The sequence below is a fragment of the Gambusia affinis genome, linkage group LG16 (assembly GCF_019740435.1).
Source record: "Gambusia affinis linkage group LG16, SWU_Gaff_1.0, whole genome shotgun sequence".
Classification (NCBI taxonomy): Eukaryota; Metazoa; Chordata; class Actinopteri; order Cyprinodontiformes; family Poeciliidae; genus Gambusia; species Gambusia affinis.
The window spans coordinates 2,150,700-2,178,172 of record NC_057883.1 but is presented as its reverse complement, the minus strand read 5'-3'; the positions used below and the strand labels follow the sequence as shown (position 1 = coordinate 2,178,172).

General features: G+C 40.1%; 1 protein-coding gene across 2 annotated transcripts; it reads right to left on the bottom strand.

Moving 5' to 3' along the window:
• Positions 1-870: 870 nt before the first annotated feature.
• On the bottom strand, positions 871-26,083 carry baz1a (bromodomain adjacent to zinc finger domain, 1A). 2 transcript variants are annotated; one of them, XM_044142690.1, is made up of 30 exons: positions 25,968-26,068; positions 25,499-25,629; positions 23,547-23,825; positions 22,551-22,712; positions 20,433-20,531; positions 19,653-19,740; positions 19,458-19,568; positions 17,540-17,776; positions 17,363-17,458; positions 16,471-16,609; positions 16,061-16,192; positions 14,961-15,281; positions 14,405-14,570; positions 14,116-14,208; positions 13,683-13,762; positions 13,389-13,501; positions 12,601-12,836; positions 12,288-12,517; positions 11,435-11,553; positions 11,198-11,352; positions 10,962-11,107; positions 10,063-10,134; positions 9,240-9,325; positions 8,979-9,143; positions 8,661-8,887; positions 8,384-8,587; positions 8,121-8,299; positions 6,406-6,593; positions 6,204-6,291; positions 871-3,302 (listed from the first exon to the last, which is right to left on the bottom strand). In XM_044142690.1, exons 2-30 carry the CDS (start codon positions 25,609-25,611, stop codon positions 3,127-3,129), a joined length of 4,500 nt encoding a protein of 1,499 aa, XP_043998625.1. In that variant the 5' UTR covers positions 25,612-25,629; positions 25,968-26,068; the 3' UTR covers positions 871-3,126. The 2 variants fall into 2 exon arrangements, with proteins under 2 accessions (XP_043998625.1, XP_043998624.1); XM_044142689.1 differs by having other exon boundaries at positions 25,499-26,083.
• Between the last annotated feature and the right edge of the window lie 1,390 nt (positions 26,084-27,473).

Below are 27,473 nucleotides of genomic sequence, written 5' to 3'. Positions count from 1 at the left end.
TTTTTTTGGCCGATACTAATTTAAGGTGTTGTTTAGGTCCCACCTGCTACTTCTAAATTTGACCAATTCCGATTTTTTTATTATAAAGTTAATAAAAAACTGAAAGACAAAAAAATGTGCTCCCAAGTTTCTAGATGCATGTAGAATTTTTAACACCAATTAAAAAAAATAAATAAATAAATAGGTGTTGCATAATTACACATACAGCTAAGCATATGGCTATCAGATTTCATTCAAGTTTAAACAGTGGAGAAAAATGATTTCCTTTGTGGCATAAATGAAACCAGTGGATTAAATTGTAGTTTTGTTTAAAATCTTTTTGCAAATAGTATTAAATTGTGATACGTTTAGTAAAGGGTATCCTTCTGTAGGAATCTCCCGTCTACTGGAACACATGGTAATAAGAAAGAACACTTTCTATCCAGGTTCTAAAATGATTTAAATCCAACCTCAAGAGAACAAAACCATACAGCAAACCATCCGTTCAATATTATTTCTAAGTTATTACTATGCCAAAAGGTGAAGAATTTTTAGGGGTTTTTTTTATTTTAGAAACCAATATCAAGGCAATAGTTTGGTTTTCCATATATTTTTTTACAATTCTTCAAAAACAGACCATTGAGGACTGCGCACAAATTTTCCATGAAACTGAGATCTGGGTTTTGCGATGATCACTCCAAAAACATTCACTTTGTTTTCTTATCTGCTTAAAAGACCAATTTATGTCCAAGCTACAACTTCCCACCTTAGGAATTCTGATACCGCTTCAATATCTCTACATAACCTTTCCTTAAGATATATATATATATATATATATATATATATATAGCATTTTTATACTTATAAACATTGAGGGTTCAGGAGTGGCAGTTTCAGTAAAAACTCACTTTATTTTTTACATCAGAACATCAGAAGTTGAGGGCAACTAACAGTCATAAATAAAGACAGTGAAATGAATGCTTCAACTAAATAAATACAGAGCAGTGAGAGATGGCTGCAGTAGCTCCAGTGTAGTGTCCACAGCTGACACACCACCATCAGCATCAGGGAGTGGGAATGTAAATGTAGCAGAACATCAAAGACAGGAAATGGTGCAGTAGTACAAAAAAACAACAAAAAAACCCCAAACTACTAAAACTACAAGCCCACTGCAGCAACTGGAGGTCTTAAAGGAACAATTCACAATTTTAGAACAAAACTGCCTTCTCTCTCAGCAAGACACACCCAACTTTACACTCACATTTTAAAAAGGAATGTGAATAACACAAATTTAAAATGTGTGAAAATGGAAATCAGACATGTTTTTAGAGACCTACATATCTGCAGAAACTAAAGTCACCAGCAGAACCGCTCTTCTTCCAGATTTTTATTTTCTGCCTGTAAGGTCAGCTTGGTGTTCCTCTCATCGCTCGACCTTAAGTCTTTAATTTTGTTTTAAAGCAGCAGCCATTACTGCAAACAGATTGGTGCAAACAGAGTGGCATGGGCATCCACTCATATCTTATAGTTGTATACAGTGTTAAAACAAAAGAGTCTAACTTATAAGAAGACTTCAGACTGCTAAACATTCCAGTTCCATGTAAAACTCTGAGCCAATAACAGAACACCAATCCCTGAGAGGCGGGGTCAGCTGCCAGGAACTAAATCCATGTCCAACCTTTCCAGGAGGACAGACGTTTTCCTGACATTCAGACACTCCTCTCCTAACCCTAAAAAGTGAATTGCGGTTTCTTCACTTTAAAAATCAGTAGTTGCTTATGGTTGACATAACTATGTTTTAAATGTGTAGTATAATTCACTTTTTAAATGTCAGACGGGGAAAAAAATCTTTAAAGTCTGAATGTTTAGAAGGACCTGCATGTTACTGCCCCATAAAAAAACAACAAAAAAAAAACAAAACTGTTATGTCTAACAGCCAAATCAAAATGTTTTACAAACGCAATGTCTTTAAAATGTATGACACTTATTAATTTATTAGTAATTGTTTTATTTATTTGCAAAAAAAAAAAAGAAAAGATTTAGGATCTGATCTTTAAGGGATTTTAACAGACATCTTTCCATAATGTATGGCTTTCATTTTAATTTTTTTTATGTACACTTGAAAATGCTACATTGCTGCCAAAATAAAAAAAAACTTTGATTAAAGTATGAAAAAACAACTTTTTTTTTTTTTTACACTGCAAACTGGCTCTGTATATTTATATATATAGTGGTTTTCAATAGCTGACCTCAGAGCATCGAGGAAACCATGATAATATATGATCATGGTTCTGTATGCTGGGAGAGAAGAACACAATGACAGAAAAAAATACTGTCAGATTTTTTGTTTTTAAGTACTAAATATCTCCACAATTTCCTTTTTTTTTTTTTTTTTGTGGTAGTCCACTCGTTTTTAGTTGAACAGTAACTATTTATTGAAGTATGAAAGAATTGTTTCAATGCAAACAATGCTATCTCTCATACACAATTAGGCCAGTTCACACCTATGTACATTTGATCATTTTGATTTTGGCAGCACCGGACTTCCATATATTTGAACGCTGAGCACCAGTGGCATAACAAAGAGTGAAAATCTGCTGCTTGATACAAACACGTTTTCATTTATAACAAAGATTCTGTCCCTGAGCAAAACATAAGAAACCTCGTCCGAGTCTTACCGGTCAGTGCAAATGTTCCTCAGTGGTTTTTGCTTTTCAGAAGGTGGGGAACTAGCAGGGACTCTACTGGCTCTACTGTCCTACAGCACCAAGTCTTTGTGTTCAACATGTCTGCTGGTACGGTCAGAGACCCAACTGCCTCAGGAAGGAGCCCACAGCTTTTCTACTACGTTGTTGTCGTCTCAGCAGACGTAACAGAAGTAACACACCAGGTGAGCCAACGTAACCGGGGATGAACTCTGAGATAACTCCACCTCTGTGGAACATCTGCGCATCAACTTTTAAATCTGCACCATTTTGAAGGCCTTCTTTCATTTATTTCAACTCTTACAGCCTCTTGGCTGCATCCGCCAGCCGACTGGGGTTAAAGGTCACCAAGGAATAATCTGGAAACAACAGCAATACTTTGTGAGAGTCAGTCTGTACGTGTGGGGCCCCGAAGCCAGCAGCAGGACGTACGGTGGCGAGGTCAATGTCGGGAGCGTTTGGCAGGTGGAGCGGAGCATCGCTCTCTGAGGCCCAGACGGTTGAGCTCAGAGTGGAAAAACTGCTGCAGGCGCACGCCGGCCTTCGCCTCGTTAGTGTGGCGAGGATTGTACTGAAGACAGTTGGAGAACATCAACTCCACGTCGGAGATGTAGTCGCCTGCAGACACCCAGAGGAAGAAAAGGCTTGATAATCACCAGAATACATTCACACTCAGAATTTATCACGGGCATCAACAACATTAATTTGGGGATTTTATAATGTTTTTCAATAATTAAAAAAAAAAACCAAAACAAATAATAACAAACATGTTCAATAAACTTAAGTAAAAAGTAATTTGTTCAACAGGGATGAGTTCAAAGGCCAATCCAGAACCTTAATGTCAGTTCTATCCATTCCAAAACCCGACTGAATGCGTTTGGAATAATCTTCTTGTTGGAAAATCCAATATATCCTCATCTGATCCCTTCAGTGACAGGAAAAGAGAAGTGTTCACACCAAAAGTGAAACCTTCAGACACGTCTGAAATTTGGACCTACACCCACAGACAACACTGTATAATGGAAAAAAGTTTCAGAAAAACAAGAGACAAAGACTGGGCTGTTTGATCATGACAGGGAGAAAGTTGACGTTTTCTTATTAGGAGTACTCTGTTAATGTCAAGCATAGTGGTGGCAGCATGATGCTAAGAGTCTGTTTCACTGTTAGTACAGCAGAGAGTGAAGGAAACCATGAAAGCGGCTTCAGTCTTTAGCTTTTCCTCTAATCAGCAGGGAAAATGTTGAAACCAAGTTAAGAAAGGGGAATTACTGTTTTACCTATCATCACATTCCATGGTCAGCCACACAAAGACAGAGAAGGGTGATACAGAGAGCTAAATTAATCAGCCAGTTGTTTTGGGCAGTGGAAGGAAGCCAGAATACCCAGAGAAAACCAAGGTGTGTACAGGGAGAACATGGTCTTAGTGAATACACTTTCTCTGAGTGCTTCTGTTTTTACAGTAGGAGTGACTATATAAAACATAGGTAAGAAATAGTTGTTATTGTCACTTTTATCATTATTACAATAGCACCACAAAACATTGTGATAAAACTTTAAATCTATATCGCCTACCCCTAGTTTACAGCATTTAGGAATGTTCTAAACAGAAATAGGATGTGTGATTTATGACAGTGCTGGACAGCATTAATAAATGCCTAATTTCGCAAGTAAAATATTAGTAGTCACAGAGTCTGTTTAACAATTACTAGCATCTTCAACAGATTTCTGAGCATGCAGCCAGCAGGGCCTCATGTGTAAGACTGATTTACATTTATTTGAATGTGTAAATGTTGGCCCCTACACACACCCAGTGAGTGGTCTCATGTCTCCTGTTAGAATGCTACAGACAGCTGTTTGGAGCAGAGTTTTCTCAGTACCAATGATGTTTACCTTCAGCTTGATATCATTTGAGATGAAGTTATTAAGTTCGTTGTAGGGCAACCTAACTACCTTCTTGGTGTTGAAAACACGCTGGCAGTTTGCCCACCTGATGGGGATCAAAATTGCAACATTTGTGACATTTTCACACTGCACTGTGTCAAACCCTTTGGAAAACCTTCCTCCACCTCGCCTGTGGGCAAACCACGTAAAGAAACAGCATGAAAACCTCTGAAGAAGACAAGGAGCGCAACTTCCTTCTTCACAAAATGTAAACAAAAATGGAGCAGAGTCATAATTTATTTAGCGATTGGAGGACTTCTTTTTTGTCTTTGGCAAAATACCATGAGTCACTTCTCCCACTAGTGCTAGACTCACATGTTTGTTTTGGTTGTATAAATGCTTCAAATTAATTGAACATTTTTGACCCACAGAATACAGTAGAAAAAACTTGTGCAGAAACGTTTAGAAAGGCTTCACATTACAGCTCACTGAGCTCCTCTGCATCATTCATTCATTCATTCATTCATTCATAACTAGCACTAGAAGGTGCCATCAAAGGGTCAGTAGTCGTATTTAGGTTCTGCGTTGATCAGATTTTTTTTTCCTTTATTAAACTGAATCATCATTTGAAAACTGATTTTTGTACTCAAGTTACCTTTCTCTGATACCAACATCTGGTTGATAATCTGGAACAATTAAAGTACATTTGGGGTAAATACAGCACTGTACATAAAAGGGCTGGACAATATAGCTGAAAAATTTATCACGATATAAGCATTTCACGTGAGTTCATGTCCATAATTATTGATATTGATAATTGTTGATTAGATTATTGTTTGAAATATTTGAAATACTAGTGGCATGACCTTTCCTGTTTTATCCACAGTTTTCTCTCCACACCATTGATTTTTATACTCAAGCATTTATGAGGCACAGTGGTGAAACCTCAAACTGCTGCAAGTTATTCAACAGGTTGTTGAATAACTGCAACAATCCTTGCTTAGCTAGCTCTGAGAGGTTGAGTAGCTAAAGCCTTTCCCCTCTGCCTACATCCTCCAGAATGCTGTGCGGTTCTGGATTGATTATTCTATATACTGAATATTCTACCAGACATATTTCCTATCAATATTAATCACATGTCTACTGTGATATATATTGTTATTGATTTATTGTCCAGCCTTACATATCAAGTCCAAAAAGCGAACTTAGTTCTTCTGATGCGTTCTGAATACATGCATACCTTGCTAAATTGTTTAGATAGAACTTAATACAAATACTTAAACTGTCTGTAGTCTGAGGTTAACACAACTTCACATGTGCTGATCAGCAGCTGGTCCCACCTACTTTGAGAAGCAGTGGAAAAATAAGGACATGATCCCCATGCAAAGTGAAACCATATATTAACATAGAATGGAAAACTGCCATTAGATGAGTCTGTGCTCTGCTGCGTCTATTTCTATTGGCTGGCAAAGTTTAGAAGGGATAACCTCTGGTCAGTCTGAGTAAGACAAACAGCATTATGTCATTGTGTACAGCAGGGACATCACTTTGGTTTTTAATCACAACCCAAAACTATTTCTGAACTGACTGCAAGCCAAGAAAATTCAAGGTCTAATAGTTCATAGTTTTGTTTCTCACCTGCTGTCTGATATTCACAGTTGTTGACCTTCTCTCTGATGGTGCTCAGAGCGATGGGCTTCGTAATGATGTCATAGTAGTCAGGAACCTGGAATCACACAAAGCAGTGGGACGGTGTGGGGATACATCTGTGGCTCAATGCCTTTTTATCTGCCTTCATACCCAGCCAGCTAAAAATCCTCCATAGTGAAGGTTTGTATACCTGAGTCTTGGACACCAGCTTCATAAAAGGCCAGCTGTCTTCATGCCTGACCAGCTCCACAGTCAGCTGCTCACAGGCTGACAGCTCGTGGACACCCTGATTCCTCCCAGAGGAGCGTCGGCTGGAGGACAAAGACGTTGCTGGGAGAACTGGGAGGATGGTTTTTGATGGTTTGGGAGGTGTAGCTTCTGTGGAAGGGAACAGGGACACAACATTTCAGAACAATTAGCTGCATGCATCATATGATCATGTGTTGCAGTGACATGGAGGCTGCTTGTAGTTTTGTAACAGGAAATCTCAAGAACACAGTTTGACCTTGGAGCCCATTGTTGGTTTAAGCGGAAACGTAGGCACATGCTAGTAAAAGTCTCTCAGTGTCAGAAACCTGTGTGTGTGTGTGTGTGTGTGTGTGTGTGTGTAATTGGGTCCTTAGTCACAGCTCAGAAATGTGTTTCTAAGCAACAGACATTGCTGTGGAATGTCCAGGGTTCCTGTCCAGTTCTCATAACAAACTTAAATTACTTAATCAGATGCTAAACGAGGAAAGAAATTTAATTCCAGACTTTTGTTGAAAAGATTTGAAAGCTGCAGACAGATAGGAAGGAAGTGGCATACAAATAACCACAACATCTTCTGTAGACTGAACCCTCTGACTAGATTAAGCACTAAAAATACAATAAAACATACTTGTGAATAAATTCTACGTTTAAACATAAAAATCATTTTCATGTGTCAGACAAAAATATACTTCAGTCTCAATACTAGGTCAGTACAAACACATGCTGCAGGTCATTTTTAGAATTGCTACTAAAAATTATTTTGGGAAGAAATTACAATCTACAGATTTTTTTTATTTAACCACTTGAGCATGTTCCATACAATATTAGAAATGAATTAAATATGCAAATAAATAATTCAATACTTTTTTTAAAATAAGGAAACTAACATGCATCTACAGCTAAAAACAAAAAACTTCTAAAATTTGAAAAGCTTTACAACACAATCTGTCCATTATTTTTTGGAGATCACAGCACTGCTCTGGTCCACAGAGTAAACAAAGCTCTAGTATGACTTCATGGTTTGACAGTTTTAGTCTTTAAAAGGGGCAGTGCTGTGTATTTTACAGGCACACATTGCCATTTTCTAGCACAATCAGGTAAACGTGTTACCTTCAGGTATCATAAAAATGTTATTTATATCAAATATGACTTAAATGAAATTGGACTTTAAATTTAATGCCTCCTTCTGAAATCCGTCTTCAAAAGTCATCACAACATGGCTCCTCTTTTAACCCTTTATCAACGTTTTTACCAGCACTGCTTTGAGAAGTAGCTCCTATAATGAACTCAGCTAATGTGCAGTTCCATCAGGTGTTTGCTAATCGCAGCTGGCTAGTCTGAAGGAGCTGAGTGGGGGAGGGCTGCTCTGTGAGGGGGAAGCTGGGAAACTGCAGCTGTGAGGAGAAGCTGCGACTCGAAGGTGGAACTAGGTCCATTCAGACGTTTTGCACAGCTGAATCTGTGGGAGATTCAACGATTTCTCAAGCATGCATGAAGAAAATAAATAAATCAAGGGAACACTCCTGGTATGTTTTTGATGAGGGAATAACATAACATGATGCAAAGCTCAAAAAAAGCTGTTTTTTTTTAACTTCCCTGGTTCCATGCCTTATGGCTGCTGGTGTTTACATGTGCTGAGGTCATCTGTTGCTCTACCTGCTGAGGGCTTCTTGCTGACCTCCCTCTGACCAGGTGAGGTTTTCACGTTGCTCTTTGGGGCAGGAATCTCGTTACTCAGGCGGGTGCTGGCACGCTGTCCTGAGCGAGGCGGCGCTCTATCGCTCGGTGTCGCGTTTGCTTTGGATGAGGATGCAGAAGCTTTCTTCCCTGAGGTTCTGTTTGGGGACAGATGTTACTGAGCGAAAAACAACTGTAAACAAGAATTGGCATTTTTACAAAAAAACAAAAACAATACACACTTGGAGGCTGAAGAGTTTTTCCCTGATGAAGTAGTGCTGCTCTTGGGCGGAGCTTGTTGACCTTTGGGCGTGGCGGTTTGACCTTTGGGTGTGGTTTGTTGTGTTTTGGGTGTGGTTTGTTGTGTTTTGGGCGTGGTTTGTTGTGTTTTGGGTGTGGTTTGTTGTGTTTTGCCTTTGGGAGGTGCAGCCTGGCTCTTTTTGGAACTGCAGAGTGGAAAGTGTTAGTTTGGGTTGACTACTCTAAAAACTGAACAAAGGTGAACTGTTCCACGCTCACCTCACAGCTACCTCTACCTCCTCCTCCTCCTCTTCCTCATCATCCTCCTCATCATCTTCCTCCTCTTCTGACTCTTCTTCCTCCTCCTCATCATCATCTTCTTCCCCATTCTCTTCATCCTCTACCTCCTCCTCCTCGTCTATGGAGGAGCGCTGTCTGGATGGAAGGCGGCTGGATCTCTGTTTGGGTCGGCAGTCTGGACAGAACCAGGTGCCCTCTGGAACATGCTGAAGGAGAGTTGGATCATTTTCTCTCATTACTTAATAAATATGTTTGGTGGAAGGACAGCTACGTCAGTCATGGATGACGGTGGCTTGCCTTGAGGCGGGGCCTCAGACAGTGGGTGTGGTGTCCTCGGTCACAGCCGTCACACAGCAGCATGCTGTCTGCGTCTCCTTTGCGTCTGCAGACGCGACAGCGGGCGTTGAGGACCGAGCGGGACCAGAGGACGCTCCTCTCCAGACTGGACAGGTGAACAAACACCTGAATGGATTCGACACAAAGTACAACAATGTGTTCACACAACCAGTCTGGATGTCTAGACGTTGGCAACGGTGACGTTGAGTTAGAGAAAGTAACCTGAGACGAGCTTGAACAGGCCTGTAGCGACTCCCTCCATCGGTCCAGCACCGTCCTACCGACCCGACCGCCGTCACTGCTGCCATCTAGCAAAGAAACAAGAGGCAGTAGTAGCATCTTACTTGAAAGTAGCTGCAAAGAAACGGACCTCTGTTCAGTTGTCTAGAGTTCTCCATTCAGATGAAGGTAAAGTTTGCATTTTAATAGGAAATCAAGGTGGTAGAGGATCAAAATCCATGTTGCTTTAAAACTCTAACTGGGGCGTGCTATGGAGGAGTAGGGGATAGCGCGACCCATGTTTGGAGGCCTCGAGTTCTTGACGCTGCCGTCGCAGGTTCAATTCCTGGATCCAGTAATATCTGCCGCATGTCTTCCCCCCTCTCCTGTCAGCCTACTTTCATATAAGGGACACCAGAGCCCACAAAAAGATCCCCTGGAGGGGAGAAAAAAACAAACAAACAAACAAACAAAACTAACTGTTATGATGACACTGATGTCCTCATGGACTAACATGGAAGCGATTTGAGGAGGACAGTTAATGGGGTTTAGAATCCAGAAAGAAGTTTCCACAGTTTATGCAAGTCTCTGACCTTTAACCCCATAGAAAATCTGTGGGCTGTTGGCAAGAGGAAGATGAGATACAACAGACCCAACAAGGCAGATGACCTGATGGCAGCTGTCAGAGCATGTAAATCCCACACGCCATTGATGCAGTAATTCATGTAAACGGAGCTCCAATCAAGTACTGAGTAAATAGAAACACACTTTACAGAAACCTGTCATTTCTATTTAAAATATCCCTTTTAATGAGTTGAAGTCCTACCATCAGATGCTTGGTCTTCATCTTTCTTCTTGTTCTTCTTAACCTTCTGGTCCTTTTTTGAGTCTTCGTCACCTGGAAAGTGTGTCATTAACAAACAGTGAAAGCAACACTCAGACGACCACACAGAGTTTGTTACAGTTAGAGATGCAGAGAGAAATGCAGATGATTGAAACGATTCAAACTGGATCAGCGAAAACAGTAACTGAAATGATAATCGACATAACCTGAAGGATTTTGCTGTATCATCAACTTTTAACAAAGAGAAATGTCACCGCAATATTTGGTCAGTTCAACTTTATATTTAAAGGGGCAGTACCATGCGTCTTCCAGGTACATAGTGTCATTTTATAGCATAACCAAGTAACTATGTTACCTTCGATTAAAAAAATGCTACACAACTTAAAAGGAAATTTGACAATTTAATGCCTTGAAATAGAGCCTCTGTTGCCTTAAACTCCTGCTCTTTCTGAAACTCCGCCTGCAGGAAGTCATCACAACATGGCTCCTCTACTAACCTTTTAGAATAGAATATACTTTATTGATCCCCAAGGGGAAACTGCCTTTTCGTTTACTAGCTACTCCACGTGAGGTATTAAATATCAATAATACAAATATAACCATATGAGACAAAGTTTATAAAATATATACTCTTACACCCAAGAGTGATAAGATAGTTCAATACGACTAAATACAAATAAATAAGAATTCACAACATTTTTACCAGCATTACTCTGATAAGAAGCTCCTATAATGTGCTCAGCTGATACACAGTGCCACCAGATGTTCGCCAATTGCTGCTGACTAGTGTGAAGGAGTTGAGTTGCGGAGATGTGGGGGAGGGCTGCTCTGTGTGTTTGGAAACTGCAGAAGTCAGCATATGAGCACTGAAAAAGACTCACCCAGTGGAGGTTTGAGGAAGCGTCTCTCAATCCCTTGCTCAATATGACCAAGGGCCTGAGCCAGAACTCGAACCGCGCTGCTGATCACCTGAGGAGTCTCACTGCCGCTGGTCCTCCCAGTGGCTTCGGACTTCAGCTCCTGCAGCCTGACACACACACACACACACACACACACCTCCCATCAGGAAAACTGAGGTCCTAAGCATGCAGCAAGCCATGCTGAGTGCACAGGCTACCTGTCACTGCCTCTGTCTCTGGTTTTTATGTGGCCAGAGTCCACCTCCATGGGATCCACCTGTCCGTTTATCACGCCGTTTTCTTTGCCCTCAGACGCAAGAAGCTCGTAGTTTCCTTCTTCCAGCGCAGAGCGCCAAACATGTCTGTCCATCACCTTAGCAACACCAAAAGGAAAGCTGAGCACAGCATCTCTTAGAGGCTACGGGTCATTTGTCATTGTAAGCAGCTAAGCCTACTTTCAGGGTTCCCAGGGACCCCTGGTGGATGCGGTCCTCCAGGTCCAGCAGCAGGTCTCTTAACCTGACCTCCATCCGGGACTCAGCTGAAGCAGAGCAGGGTGAGCGCTCCGCTTCCCCTGGACACACAAACAGCTGCTGTCTCAGAGATAACTAGAGGCAGCGATCTGATTTTAATGTGACGATCTATTCAGGCAGATCTATTCAGTCTAATTCTATGCTTTGAGTAACATCATGTTTTATTATTCATTGTACATTATATTTAGAATTCCTAATTGCACTTTATGAACCACTCGAAATATGATTTGCTAAAGTTTATTTTTACATGTTTGACCAAAATAATCAACCTATTATTTTTGTCTGAAAGTTGTTTTTACATGTTTTACCAGCTGGTGAGACTGACGGTGTGTTTCAGTGAGCTATACTGATGTAGAGTTGGCAATGAATTTATAATTCAGTACATTATTGTTTGTGTTTTAAAAAAGTTCTTTTTAGCCATGCAAATTGCAGCGGAGAGTATTTTATTAAAATATTTTTTTACTTCTAATTTAATTAGTCTATTTTTTCCTTGTATTCCATTTTTTTAATCTTTTTTCATTTGTGCCTGTTTTTAATCGTTACATTTTTTCCATAAAGCACTTTGAATTGTATTGTACATGATAGTGCTAAGCAAATCCATTTGTCTTGTCTAAGTCAATTCAGCACTGTTTTTCTGTATCGGACCACTATCGGCCAATAATACACCTCAGATATTGGTATTGGTCGTGAAAAAGTGGATCAGCGCTTCCCTAGAGATAACAGTGCTGATTTATATAGCCAGTCTCATCATTTGTGGACAGAAAGGTTGACTCACTGTTGCCCGGCTGCGTGGTGAGGAGCCTGTATTTGCTCTGGTCACAGCTCTGCAGCAGCAGCTGGAGCTTGTCTCTGTCCTGCAGCAGCGCCTCCCGCAGGCCGCTCTCTCTGTGACCTCGAGGGTTTAGAGCCTCGATCAGCTGATCCACCTCCTCTATGGAGCTGTAGAAGTACCACTGGTTGGGACGGTTCACTGGTACTCCATGCGCACTGAGACTGGAACCAGGACTGTCAGGTTAAGAAAGCAGAAAAATCACAATTAGGACGCTCTTTAAGCTTTAAGCTCTCAGAGATCTTTGATGAACACCCACTTTTCTCCAGTTTGTTCAGGCTCAGCTTTTGTGTCCTCCATATTAGCTGCAGCGTCTTCAGAAGGTTTGGGGCATGGCAGCAGCATGTCCTCAGTCAGGCCAAAGAAGTCCTCTTCCACAAACAGAGTGCAGGCTGAGGGGATGAGCCAGTACCTGCGGAACAGCCGGTCTTTACCCAGAGGAAGCAGGCAGGTGCAGGCGGCCGCCTTCTGGATTTGCTGCAGCAACTCTTGAACCTGCCAGGAGAACACAAACCTCATAAGTACAACATACACACTAGCAGACTTTTCATCACATGTGTGCGTAAAACTTTTGTTGATATTCAAATAATGTCTAGAGAAGTAAATTTTGCAATTAATTAAAAAAATTAGTTCATGTGAAACTTATTCGAGTATGATTAGGTCATTAAAAAGTCGCAATAAGTCATTAAAAACATTCTGTGCTTGCTCCTCCTGCCACTTCCTGTCGTCTTCTTCGTTTTTTCTGCCAGTAACAGCCGTTGTTGATCACGTGACTCGTGATGTGAAAAGTGTCTCCATTGCAGTTTTGCAAAATGCACTAATTTAGATGCAGTAAAAAAACAAAATCCCCCCCAAAGTATCGAAAAACATTTTATCAAGAAACACAAGTTCTCTCAAAATTGAAGTGTTTCCAATAAGTGTATTTGTTTTTATAATGCCCACTGGTCTAAGTTTTAAGGTAAATGGAAACGCAGCTAGCGGCAGCCTTCATCATGTCACTGTGTCATGCTCTTCATTTCTTTAAGAAAAATAAAATAACCATGTGACCTTTTCCTGCTCTTTCTCCAGCTCCTCTGGACTCAGGCTGGAGGAAAGGCTGCAGGGTTTGGAATCAGAATGCATTTGCTGCTGTTGCCCGTCTTCATCTTGGCTCCCTTTACCTGCAGAACAACAGGACAAACAGAATGAACAGATATTTCATCTTGGGACAAAGCAAATGATATTTTTTCAGCTTTGAGTCTATAATTATAATAATTGTTGTCCTGTTTGCATGAGCTGAAAACCTCTACCAATTAGTGCAGTATGTTGACTCAAAGTGCCCTGCTGGGGATCAGATGTTACCTGTTGTCAGGGTGCTGGATGGACCATTTTCTTTAGCGTTCTTATTTCGCTGCTCTCCTTCAGCCTCAGCAGCCGTCACACTGGGGACAGAGGAAACAGGACTTCAGAATACCACTCACACCCACTGATTAGAGCTTTAATGCTACAAGCCCTTCTCCAGGAGTGATTCAATTCCCAGACACCTGAAAGCATGGAGTGTCATTCCCAGAAGCAGTTTTCAGTGTTTATATAATCACCAGGAGAAGAAAAATGTGACATGCTGTATTTTGCAAACACATCCAGTTTTAAAAACTATCCCACAGAAGCAGACAGAAAATCCACACAAAAAGAGAAGGGAATGCTTATCCAACAATAGGACATGAAGCAGCTCTGTGAGGATTGTATAGAGAAGCAATGGAGCTTCCTCATTCTGGGTGAAGACTTCCTTCCATACCCATTAGCTTGCAGTCTTTCCTTCAGTCGCTCCGTTTTCTCCCTCAGTCTCAGTTCCTGCTCCCTCAGCTTTTCCTCTTTTCGAACACGAGCCCTAAAAACAAAAATGTCAAGCACATCAGATGGGAAACTTAAAACATGATCAGTAAAAAAAAAAAAACACAAAACATCAATGTACCCTTTTTTTAAATGTTAAACCCAGAGTGAATCGTCTTGATTTAGGATGTTAGTGTTACAAAGCAGAGGTGAGAGATCAACTGATACTTACAACCAGGGTGTGTGTTCCCTACCTTAGAGCCATCTCCTCCCTCTTTCGGCGGTGTTGTTCTGCTCTGATCTCTCTCAGCTCTTGTCTGGCTGCCTTTTGTTCATCCACACAGTCCTCTACCAGATCTCTGCTGGAAGCCAAAGTCAACAGCTTCCCCACCAGCGCATGAAGGATCTTCAGTTTTTCCGCTAGAAACAAAAAGATAATCCTTTTTTATAAAAAAAAAAATTCACTTTGAATTATATTTGAATTGTGTCTATAAACTGAAGGGTGGACTGATTACTGCAAGGAACATAAAGGGATGACTCGTTTATAAGGAATTGATTACTGCCATTAATAAAAACTTAAGGCGTGTTTAATATTGACACATATAAACAGAGGAGAGAGGAATAACTCCTCGTTAGCATCAGTGATAATTTGCAACAAGCGTCAGATTTTCAGAGGCAAAGACTTTTCTTTCAGTCTGTCTGTGTTGTAGATTCTATCTGGATGTAAGAGCAGTTTCGTCTTTACTGATCTTGCTCCCTGTGAAATCGTCTCATATATCCTGTCTAAAGACTTCCTGCCGACTTACTGACCTGGTGTGAGGTCATACACTGGAGTGCAGGACAACCTCTTCAGCAGCGCTGGGTCAGACAATCGCAGCTCCACGCATGGGTCGTCCATGACCGTGAAGCCACCTTGTTTCTGGTAGCGGAACTTTGCGCTGCTATGGTTACAATCAGCGCCGGAGGCTAGGATGTAGAGACGCAGGATTTCGGAGAGCGTGCAGCTGTCCAGGTCCAGCTGTTTGAGCCCTGAGCCCTGATGCAGCTGAGGCCACGCTGCAGCCAATGAGGCGACAGCAGTCAGAGCCGACTGAGTGGGATCAGAGTCGTCATCCAAAGCCTCCCACAGGTCTGCAGGGAGGAAGCAGAGAAACATCAGGTGTACTGGCAGCATCCAGCCAAAGGGAGTCAAACACTTTATGGCCTATTAAAGTAAAGGTCAATAGGCTACAAAAGATGTTCATCACATTTGTCTGTCTGTTTAGTTCAGACTATGTTGAGCTCCTTTCAGAGTGAGCTGTTTTAGGGCTTCCATCAATTTCAATTCAAATAAGCTGCTGTTGGCCACGCCCCCATGTCAACGTTTACATTCACATGAAAAAAACGACTGCAAACAGATGTGCAATTATTTAACCGTACATCTTTGAAAAGCAGTAGTGGAACCTCCTGCACAACCAACAAGAATGCAGCAAGTGGTTTCAGGATGGTAAATGCACAACAAAACACTTGCAAATACAGTGGAAAACACAGCTTAAGAAATGGACCAGAGCTCAGTTTGGGTTGCTAAGTGACGAGCTGGACTTTGCCAGGTGAGCGGCAGGGCATTCCAGACATTGTGATGTTACATTGTGAAAATTTCGTAAACTGCTTTCTTTCCAGACATAAATTATAAATTAAACATTTAATTATTGCCAAAAACCAGTTTGGTGATCGGTTAAAGCATTTGGTGTGTGTGTTGTTTTTTTAAAGCAATAGAGATCCAAATGAAAACACAGAAACATGCAAAGGAGACCTATTATGAATTTAGCATAACAGGACCCCTTTAATTTAAAACAAAACACAAGAGAGGATGGCATCAAGAACCGGTACTAATGTAGGATTCATGGTGGACTGGTCAGTGTGTGTCCCACCCTCAGCCTGATCTTTGGCCACCTCCTCCTGCTCCTCATCCAGAGCTTGAAAGATGGCTGTCAGGAAGAAGAAAAGCAGCTCACACAAAGGACCTTCTGGGTCAGTGCCAACCAGAGCCTCCTCCAGAACCTCTGTGGGAGGACAAAAATCTGCTTAGACAGACCACTTTATCTGGAAATAAACACTTACAGCTTTTGTTATTGACGCAAAATACTAAAAACCCCATCGGGCGACTCAATACACAGGCAGTATAATGTGAAAAGAACGTGCACCCTTTACGGTTTTTACACATGAACAAATTAAAAAAGATGATTGTGAGACTAAAAAAAACATCATTCCAAATGAAACAACCTGCATGTGTAGGTTTGAATTCATAAACATTTCCAGAGCAATACTTATGAGAACTCACCCAGAGTAATTCCCTCAGGGAACTCATCTTTCAGGTCAAAGGCCTCACCAAAAGCTCGCAGGAACTCTAGCACCATCAGAGCTTCTCCAAAAAGCTCGGAAGGAAGACGGGTTCTCACCGGCATTGGGATGGGCAACTCCTGTTAGAACAAACAGATATTCTACATTCGCATAAAGGGAATACGGGAAATTAAACCTTCCTTCAACTTCCATGTCCCTTACTCACAGGTGAGGGTTTGGGTTATAATTTTATTTTATTTTTTTTATTATGTTCAACTGCCTAGATGAATGTGTTAGATTCAGAAAGAGAGATTATAAAAAGTGACTCTGAAAACATGTTTGGTAAACTGAACTATGATTGTATGATATGGACTTGAAGTTTCATCCTGATATTTTGTGGTACTATTGTGATAGTAAAAGTGATGATATGAACTGTCTTTTACTCATTTTTTAAAACTGTGTGCATGGCACAGCATTCACTTCTATTTAAAAACATTCCAATTTGTAATATGTTTCTTTAGGACATCAGTTACATAAAGTAGTATCATTTGTATCACTAAACTCCACACATAGTTTTGTATTCATTGGTATCTATTTATACTCTCATTGAAAAAACAGAGGAATACTTTTAACATATTTTGTATTATCAGAGCTGATCAACATTCAGCAACGGTCTGCCTCTTAATTTATTATTTTCCTTCTGTGCTAGAAATGATAAAGTATTAATATTTAAATTACAGTTTTCTTAAAGTGAAGTGAAGAACAACCATACATCTGGTTGTTTTTTTTGTCTTTGGTTGGCTGATATTTGTACATTTAAAAGTAGTTCAATGAGCATGTTGGCTAATATTTGTTGGCCTATCCTCCACTCTGAAGCTGCTGCATTCACTGACCTTTAAGTCTTCACACTCCATGTCCTCTCTGGGTTTGTTCCACAGCTTCAGTCGCTGAGCATATTTCTTCTTCTCTTCCTTCAGCTTCTCTCGTTCCTGTCAATCAGTTGGAAAAATTGCGGATCAAAGTTTTCCTCCCAAACTGGAAAAGTGTCTTTGACGTTTCCAGTAACTCACTCTTTCTTTCTCCAGTTTCCTGCGCTCCCTCTCTTCCCTCTTCCTCTGCTTCTCCTCCTCAAACCTTTGTCTCTGCTCCTCTCTCAGCCTGTCCTTTCCCTCTCGCTCCCTCCTTCTGGCCTCCTGCGCCTCCTCCTTCTCCCTCTTCAGCCGGGCCTTCTCATAGCCTGCAGCAGCCATCTCTTCCCGCCTCTGCAGCAGCATCAGCTTCTCCTCCAACACATTTAATGATGACGCCTGGAAAGCAAGTCCACCTTAACATTTCGGACTGAATGAATGACAAAATATCCTCCATCAGCTTTTTTTCTGGTGACTGACAAAGTGTAAATAACCTCAAGCTTTTTGTTTTGACTTTGGAAAGTTCTTGTCAACATTCTGAACAGGTGTTAAACAGTTATAGCCCACTTACTCAGGCCTTTGGTTATGTGAGAAGAAGAGTTCATTATCTCCTGCTGGTCATAACTATGAACTGCATGCAGTCTTCAATAAATTAGTTTATGCTTTCAGAAGAAGCTCATTTGACAGATTAAATTTACCTTTTCAGAATAAACTTTCAGCAGGTATAGAGCATATTTTTTATGTTACCATGTTTTTTTTTTATTGGTCTGATATAATATTCTAATTTCAAATGTCATATTTTCATTAGCTACAACCAGAAAATTATTATTAAAGGGGCAATATTATGTATTCTATAAAATGGGGCTGGAGAATAATCAAGTAACTATGCTACCTTCAGTTATTATAAAAACACTATACCAAATATGACTTCAAATAAATTAGACTTTGTAATTTAACAACCTAAAATTGGGCCTCTGTCTCTTTAACTCCTGCTCTTTCTGAAACTCGTCCTTCAGGAAGTCGTCACAACATGGCTCTATTAGCCCTTAACGACAGTTTTACAAGCGGTGCACTGAGAAGTAGAACACCTTAGCTCAGCAGGTGTTTGCTAATTTCTGCTGGCTAGTCTGAAGGAGCTCATGGGGCGGGGCTACTCTGGGTGTTTAGAAACTTGAAGGCAGTGCTAGGTCCACCAGGCGTTTTGCACAGCTGAATGGTACCATGGAGATTAAATGATTTCTCAAACATGCATGACAGAATCAATGCGACACTCCAGGTATGTTTTTGATGAGGGTATAACATTATAACACAATGCGAAGCTCAAAAAAGTTGAATTTAGATAATACTAACCCTTTAACAGAAGCTGAGTAACACCAGTTTGTGTGTAATTAATATATTTATGTATGCAACGTGTTTCACTTACTGGTAAAGTTTCTGACAAATTGACTTTTCATTAACATTCTATTTTATTAAATGGGTCTCTGTGTTGGTCTTTTATTGAATATAATCCTGAGCTTTAAGAAATCACATATTATGAATACTTCTCTTAGATCTCATTACAAGCCTTAATGTTAGCAACCAAAACATTTGATGAGACTGAATCCCAGCCATAGTAATGTGCGCCTAATATAGTTCTGGTAATTAAATGCATTTATGATTTTATAGAAACATTAGCCAACGTTCTGAAGTTCTTGCTGACAGCACGAACTGTGCATTATTTGCCTGTAGAGCAAGATAACAGATGTGATCATCTGACCCAGATTTTACCATAGATGTAAACCGCTAAAGCAGTCTACTAATATCTGAGTAAGTCAGGGCATGTTGATGCAAGATCCAAACAGGGAAGATTAAACCAAGACTTGATAGCCTCATCCTCAGCATGAACACAGAAACAATGTCTGAAAAAGAGCTAGTGTTTTATCAATCAATAATAACTGCTAAATTAGAAAGAATTGACCAACAAGAAAAGATAGACATAATATTCAGCTTTGTCTTGCCAATAAGCGTTCCAGATTTCTTTGAGGTCTTATTATTATTAGAAATGAGCATCGTCTCTCATCATCCTGCGTGGTCCACATACCTGTCCAGGGGAGCCGTTAGAGTGGAGGCTGAAGGGGAAAATGGGTGGATCATCAGGGAAGAACTGAGAGAAGGTCTGTTCAGATAGCCTGTACTTCTTCACTGTAGAAGGCTAAAAACCAAACGGAGACCGCTGTGAGTTAACAGGCTCTACAGTCATTTCCTGCAGAGCAGGTAACACTAATGGAGCTCCTACCTTTAGTACAATGCATCCCCTCTGAGGCTCACAATGCTGCTTGAAGAGGAGTTTCAGTCTCTCTCTGGACAGGATTGTTTTCTTTCGACTGAGAAAAACAACAAACCAAGTCACAGCTAGTTTAGCTGTGACTCTAGATGGTTCCTCTTTAGGTCCAAAGATGATAAAAAACTCCAGTCCTCCAGAGCCGATCTCCTGCAACCTTCTGTCTGCTTCCAATATCCAAGTGAGGCATTTTAACCACCACTGCTCAGAAGTAGTGTTTCTGCTCAGAAACCTGTTTAAGATTTGTGCGAAACAACCTCCCGGAGATCAGTTTGAAAATTATGCCAGCAAACTGCTCCTTCAGGTTAACCAGCTAAACCATGGTAAATCCAAACAGAAACATGGAGGCTGTTCAGCTGAACAAAACACCATCCAAAGAGATTCTTGCTGTCCACCATCATAACATTATGACTCACAAATAAACATGTTCAGTTTGAGTCGTTTCAGTGGCAGAAGTTATCTAAAAACTGATTGCTTAAAGCTAATTCTAATTTTACAGAACCTTACTTCAAGAAGTCCAAGATGACCCTTTAAGTAAAATAAACAGGTCAAATAAGACTCAGCTACTTAAAAGGGAACTGCCTTTCCTCAGGCAGGTGGAGACATTCATGAGGTAGAAGGTTGAATGGTGTACATCATGTTTGATCCTTTGTTGGAAATGTGTCCCTTCTGGAATTCCCAGAGTAAGCATCTTCAATTAGTTCACTAAAACAAATTATGAGATTAGACTCTTACCTGATTTGACTGGCTTTGACTGTGAAAGGTTCGCCGTTTTCATCCTTGACAATCCTTACTCTGTAATTAAACGCTGATGGACTCAAGGGCTTCTTTCCACTAAAACACAAAACAAACAGTTTATGAGAAAGGGACGTTTATTGTGTCTACACAAGCTGCCTTGGTCCAATACATTCCATATTATTTAACCTTTTATGTCCGAAATTTAAAATCTCCGCCTGGATATTTTTGTTTATTTTAATTGTAAGCAGTTCTTTAAATGTCCTGTCAGTAAATATATGTTTCCATTTATCCATTTTAAAAGAGTACCCCCTCAGATTCATTTCAATCAATCACATTTTATTTGTATAGCACATTTCAGCAGCAACGCATTTCAAAGTGCTTTACATTATAAAACCCCCCCATAAAGTCATGCAACATAGAATCAACAATCAAAGCATTTCATTAAGTCAAGTGCTATCATTAAGTTCTTAATTGATTATGCTTCAAAAGCAACTCTAAACAGGTGGGTTTTTAGTCTAGATTTAGAGGACCTCAGTGTTTCAGTTGTTTTTCAGTTTTCTGGACGTTTGTTCCAGATTTGTGGTGCATAGAAGCTGAATGCTGCTTCTCCTGGTTTGGTTCTGGAGATGCAAACCAGAATCAGAAGATCTGAGAGGTCTGGAAGGTTGACACAACAGCAGCAGGTCTTTAATGTTTTCTGGTGCTAAGCTGTTCAGTGATTTACATCAGTGTTTTAAAGTCTATTCTCTGAGCTGCAGGGAGCCAGTGTAGGGACTTTAGAACTGGTGTGATGTGCTTTTTCTTTCTGGTGTTAGTGAGAATGCAAACAGCAGCGTTCTGGATCAGCAGCAGCTGTCAATTTGATTTGTTAGGCAGACCTGTGAAGACACTGTTGCAGTAATCAAGACAACTAAAGATAAACTCATGGATGAGTTTATCTAGATCTTGCTGAGACATCAGTCCACCTTCTGCAGATAGAAGGCCGACTTTGTAACTGTCTTTATGTGACTGAAGGTTCAGGTGAGAGTTCATCACTACTCAGGCCTGATTGCTGGTTTTTAGTTGTAACAAATGAAGCTGTGACTCTAGATTGTTCCTCTTTACGTCCAAAGATTATAACTTCAGTTGTGTTTATGTTCAGCTAGAGAAAGTTTTGGCACATCCACTCATTTATCTGTTCTAGGCATCTATCTAATTTCACTCTCTTTATGTTTTCTCCAAGTGTTTCTCTGGTCTGGCGTTCTGTTTGGCTGTGAGTAGTTCCTGGAAGAGGTCATTGTGTGACATGATGCATTCACCTAATCATTCTCCCTCTCCTGCCATTAACCTTTTACAATCACAGAAGGTTAGTAAAAAGTTTTTTTGTGTCTCTGCTCTGTCTTCTCAAGTCTCCAGTCAGTCGTGGTAGATGGATGCTTATACTGACCCAGGTTCTGGTTAATTGGAGGTTTCTTCCTGTTAAATAGGAGTTTATCCTTCCCACTGTCACTACATGCATGCTCAGTATGAGGGACTGCTGTAAAATCAACAACTCCATGCCAGTGGTTGTCTACTCTTGCCCCCTGCTGGTCCAGGAGGAGTGAAGGCTGCAAATCAATAACTGGATGCAATCTGCTGGGTTTACTTAGATAGAAACTTTTCAAACTAATTAAAATAATGAACTTAACTTCTTACACTGTTTGATAACTAGAATCAGTTGGAATGTATGTATAAGTAATTGTTTATAAATTGCCTTGAGATGATATTTGTTGTAAAATTCATTACATAAATAAACTGAATTGAACTAATTGGCATAAGTACACAAATGTGGGATTTTTTTACATTTTAGAAGCAGGAAATCTCCACAGCTCTACTACGCAACAGAAATAACCCCAGAAGAGCAACACAGGAAGCACATCATACACAAAGATCTTACGGCACTGGAAACAAAGCCAACCTCCTGTTTTAACTGGATGGAGCCTGAATCTGCCGTCAGCTACATGGTTCTACTGTAGATCTGGATAAAATCCGCAAACCCTGTTCTGCCTGTACACAACTCCAATAATCCCAGCTCAATGTTTTGCATTCATCAAACAGTGTAAGTCATTGTGTTCCAGTGGTTTGTGATCTACTAACCCGTTGAGATGTGCTGCAGGGCTTTGGAAGACGTCACTCTCATCGTCGCTGTCACTAATCACAATGGTGTCGCTGTCTGCTGCCTTGCTTTGCCGGTTAGTGAGTGGCGCTCCGTTAGCACAAGCGTAAAGTGACAGCACCTGCACAATCTCGCACACACGCCTGAAATACACACAGTATTTACACTTGGGAAAGCTGAGAATAGTCCAATAGGACACACATGCAGACTCTTTTGAAATGTTACTAAAAGTCAACAAGTCAGGCATAAACTGAACACTGAAAATTTTCATATGTAAGGTGATGGGACATAGCTATTCTTCAATAATTAGCTTCTCCTACAGGACAGCAGTAAGCTAAGGCTATGTGACCAGGACTAACAGGAAGAGCGTTCAGAACCGCAACCCAAACCCAAAGTAGAGAAGAACATTGCCTATAATGATTGAAAGCTTTCCATTCTAAATGTGCACAAAACATTTTTGAAATCCCATTAATGTTTAAAAAAAAAATAAATAAATAAAAAAATCACAATTGCAGCGTTTCCATTAAATAAGTAATTAAAGTCACACGTGAATAAGATTGTTCAGGGGTCAACTCATTAAAAAACATGAAGTGCTGTCATCCTAATGCCACTTACTGTCATTTTGATCACATGATGTGAAAAAACATTTATGTTGAAGTTTTGTGAAATGCACCAATTCTGAGCGCTGGAGGCTGCTTGTTCTCCACTGACCGCCTCATCCTAGCGTCAAAACTCATCAAGAAACAAGCTCTTTTTTGTTACTGGCATGTTTCCGTTAAGCAAATTCATCTTCATAAAACCAATTTGCACAGTTTTATGGTCAATGGAAACATAGCTAGATGTCCTTGATGGTGACTCAATGAGCCTGAAGATGAACATTAAAACTAGGTTACCGGTGTGTACCTAGTTCCGTTAAATCATCCACTATCTTCAATGAGCCTGAAGATGAACATTAAAACTAGGTTACCGGTGTGTACCTAGTTCCGTTGCGTCCGCTCACATCCACTATCTCTCCTGGGAAGAAACGATCCTTGACGAAGCCGTAGACGTCCTCGCAGAGCTCCGACAGCCTGCAGTGGCGGCTCAGAGCAGCCAGGTGGAGCATTGGCACCATCAGGGCCTGAGGAAAGCTCTCCAGGCTCTGCTTCGCCCGCTGCTCGCTCTCCACGGCCTCCAGGTAGGTGAGGCCGGCTCGGCCCGTCAAAGCACAGCTCCACACCAAACTGTTGCAAAGGATGGTCCTCTCAAAGAACTCACTGTGGGAGGGAGGGACAGAAAAACGGCTGATTCACATCTTCACACGAACGTTATGCAGCATGTTGCAATTTTTACATACAAATAGCACACAGGCTAATGGGAATTTTGACTCAGAGAAATGTTCAGAGCCTCGGTGAGCTGATGATTAAGTCAAAGGACGGGCATCACAAACCTAAATTGTTAAAAATAACTTTGAACTGTAAAACATAGGCAACACTACAACAGCTTGCAGAATGTTGCCCATCTTGATCCTTTCTCTTTTGTATCAGCTGAGAGCTAATAGAAAAAAAAACAAACAAAAAAAAACTCTTGTTGTTGGGATAATGTTTTTCTCCATTGATACCAAGAACATGTATGTAAATACTGGTTCTTTGGAACAGTTGAAGCCTACATTTCAATTTGGATGCTGAATGGCTTAAAAAAAACAATCAAAGGATCAAATTTGAGCATTTCTGTAGGTAACGTTTATACTTATTCCAAGAAACAGTCAAAAACTAGAGCTTTCAGAAATAAACCATTGGCACACTTGTTAAGCTTCTCTTTATTTTAGTCTCCATGTATAGTTTTGTCACTTGATATTTACGGAAGCTGTCAATAACCATACATTTAACATGTCAATTTCACAATGCACAATTTGAAGATGAATATGACTTGTAATTGTGTAATATGTCATAATTTCTTTTAGGGAATTATATGAAACAGTGGTTCTCAAATGTTTTATAACTTGAGTGAATAATTGACTTTCCCAACCACCATTTTTTTCAGGCATTTTAGACACCATTACCACACAAGTTTCAGTTTCTTATGGTACCATGTAAAAGCAAAACAAAAATAAAAAAAATGTATATCCTTGGCGTGTTTACTTAATGATGCAAACTGATTATGCACTGGATTTTAATTCAGAAGTTGAAGCTTTTAAGATTGTAACTGGAGAAATGTCCAGAAAGGTCCCTGAGAATCAAACCTGTCAGCAGGAAAGTTGTAGGATTTTACCCAACATCCAATATGGCTGCCTTGTGACAGTAACAGTTAAAAACTATTTATTTGCACTTTTAACAAAGTTGATCCTCATCAAATTGTTTCCACAAACTGTACCATATAGCCTAATCGAATGAAAATTAGCGACAACGTCTGAAAGAACAAAATATATTAGACGATGTGATTATGTTTAATGATAGTGGTGGTTAGCCTGATCACAATTAGGATATCCAACTAGTTCCCGAATTTCATGACTAAATTAGGTTTTATGTAATTCCTACATCCAACTTCTGACTTCAGAAATTGACGGGTGACCATATGAGTCAAATGTTTCGTATTTATAGGTTTTTGTTTGTATAATAACCCTCCTAGATGATGTGAATGAGTGGACTGTTTATGTGGGCTAAACTCTCAAAGCTAAGCTCTGGTAGCTACCAAGCTAACAGTCACTTTAGCTAGCCAACCGTACACCTGTCCCGCTCCTACTGACCTTTTACTACCCGCTTTAACCTGCTTCATACTGTCCTTGGGGCTCTCGCACCTTGGGGCTCTCGCAAAAAAGTAACCTATATATATTATTTTATTTTAATTTACAATAAAGTTACCTTTTATATTTTGTGTGGAAGTTTTTCTCAATGATAGGACATCCCAAACTAACTTTAAGCGTTTTTTTAGAGTTGAGGCAGCTACTTACTCATAGGTCCTGAAGATTTCATGAGTGATTTTACAGAGAAACACTTCTTCGTCCGGTCGAAGATCAGCCGGAGGTTTCTGTCGGGTAAAGGGCTTTCTGTGGAGTAGCGGCATCTCTTCGCTCCGCTTCCACTCTGAAAGAAAGAGGAGCGAAACCGGGTCACTCGTCCTAACTGAATAAAACACGAAAACTCAAGTGAAACGCCTCAACTAAAAGCCGAGAGCTGAAGCAGAGCCCCGGTTAGAATGTGGCAGGAGCTCGACAGAACAGCAGAAGTGAGGAGGAGGTGGTGAGCGGGTCTTTTGTTACACGCGCCGATAATCCAGCCCGCATGGAAGTGCTCCTCTTCATTATCTCCCAGCCGACACGCTAAACTCAGAGCCAATTCAGCTCAAAGCTCACAACTTCAGTCCTCCGACATTCGGTACGCAAAAACAGACAGAAACCGATAAAAACGGCCGGTCTTTACCAAGTTGTGAAACGATGAAGCGATAACAGGCGGTCCGAAATGAGGAGGAAGAACTCCGGGCTAAGCCGTCTCACTGGCGGCTTGTTGACGAAGTTTTCATCCACTTCACGGTCAGCTGGGAAATTTCATTACTTCGCCTACGTTTGTTTCTTGAGTGTAAGAAAATGAATTTGTCAGGTACCGAGAAATGGTGCATTTCTTAAGAATAAAGGGTTCGGAAGATCTTTTAAGCATTTTAAAACACCTTTGTCAAAAATTTACACACCCAAAAATATTTGCACACTTTTATTGACAGATTATCTCCTTTAGTTAGGTTCAAATTCAGTCATCTTGACAAAGTAACTGAGAGATGGAGGAAAAAAATAAATAAAGAAACTGAATCCCGCCGAAGATAGTAATGATCGACAGGGCCTATTCAAAGTTAAATGAAGCCACAAGCAGAATGAAATTTTGGGGCACACTTCCATTTAGCTCGTCACCCACCACTGACCTTTATTTGTCCACGGTTGAAAATTTTTCCAATTTGCATGTAAAGCTATTTGTTTGGCAGTTTTCCTGTAAGCTTTCTTTAAATGCAAAATGGAACATAATTCTTTGGTCACATTGCATTATTTATCAAACAAGTAGCTCTTCAGGTAAAGATTTTAAATAGTAATAATATGAAACAATTCTCAAAGTAACTATGAAGTTAAGCTTAAACAGGATGAAATAAGAGAGGAAAGTCCCTAATTTCCTTCTTTTTAAGCGATGTTATAGGCAATTCAAATATTTTTGGCCATCCGGATTTTTCCTTAGCTTGTTCAGAAAATTTGAAGTGAGTAAAGGTGACATTTGACAACTTTCTTCAGATATTTCCAGAATGAGAAGCCATTTTAGAAAAAGACTCTTCACTTTGTGGGAAATGTGGACCTTGAAAACATTAAATTAAAATTCAATGATGATCCCATTACCATAACTTATTAAGAATAACTACTACATTTGTCAACCTACACTGTGTCTTCTCCCTCCCTACACCGTGTTCCAAATTATTATGCAAGTGATATTTTCTCACATTTTCTTAAATGATCAATGCAAATGATGATCAGTATAATTTTCAAGTCATGAACTATTACAGTATAAATCAAATTCTACTGAACAAAGCTCCCCATGAGAACAGTATATTTTTTTTCAAAAATAAAAAACTCAAAATGCACTGTTCCAAATTATTATGCACAGCAGATTTTCTAAACATTTTATGAATTATAAAGAACTGCAAATGGTCATTCTTTGAATGTGCAGTATTAAGTGGTCACATGTAATAAAATCAAAAGTTATTTCAATCAAAAACATCTTAACAGACCAGTTCCATGTTAACACAGAACCTTCTTTGATATCACAGCACAATTCTTGATCCATTAAACTTGTGAGTTTGTGGAGTTTCTGCTTGAATTTCTCTGCAGGATGTCAGAATATCTTCCCAGATCTGCTGTTTTGATATGAACTACATTCCACCCTCAGATCTTTTGC

Coding starts and splice junctions, on each gene's coding strand:
- baz1a (XM_044142689.1), bottom strand. CDS start 25,611: ATGCCGCTACTCCACAGAAAGCCCTTTACCCGACAGAAACCTCCGGCT. Junction 11,353..11,434: donor GGTCCCTGGGAACCCTGAAA/GTAGGCTTAGCT, acceptor GGTGTTGCTAAG/GTGATGGACAGACATGTTTG. Junction 8,888..8,978: donor GTCTGAGGCCCCGCCTCAAG/GCAAGCCACCGT, acceptor ACTCTCCTTCAG/CATGTTCCAGAGGGCACCTG.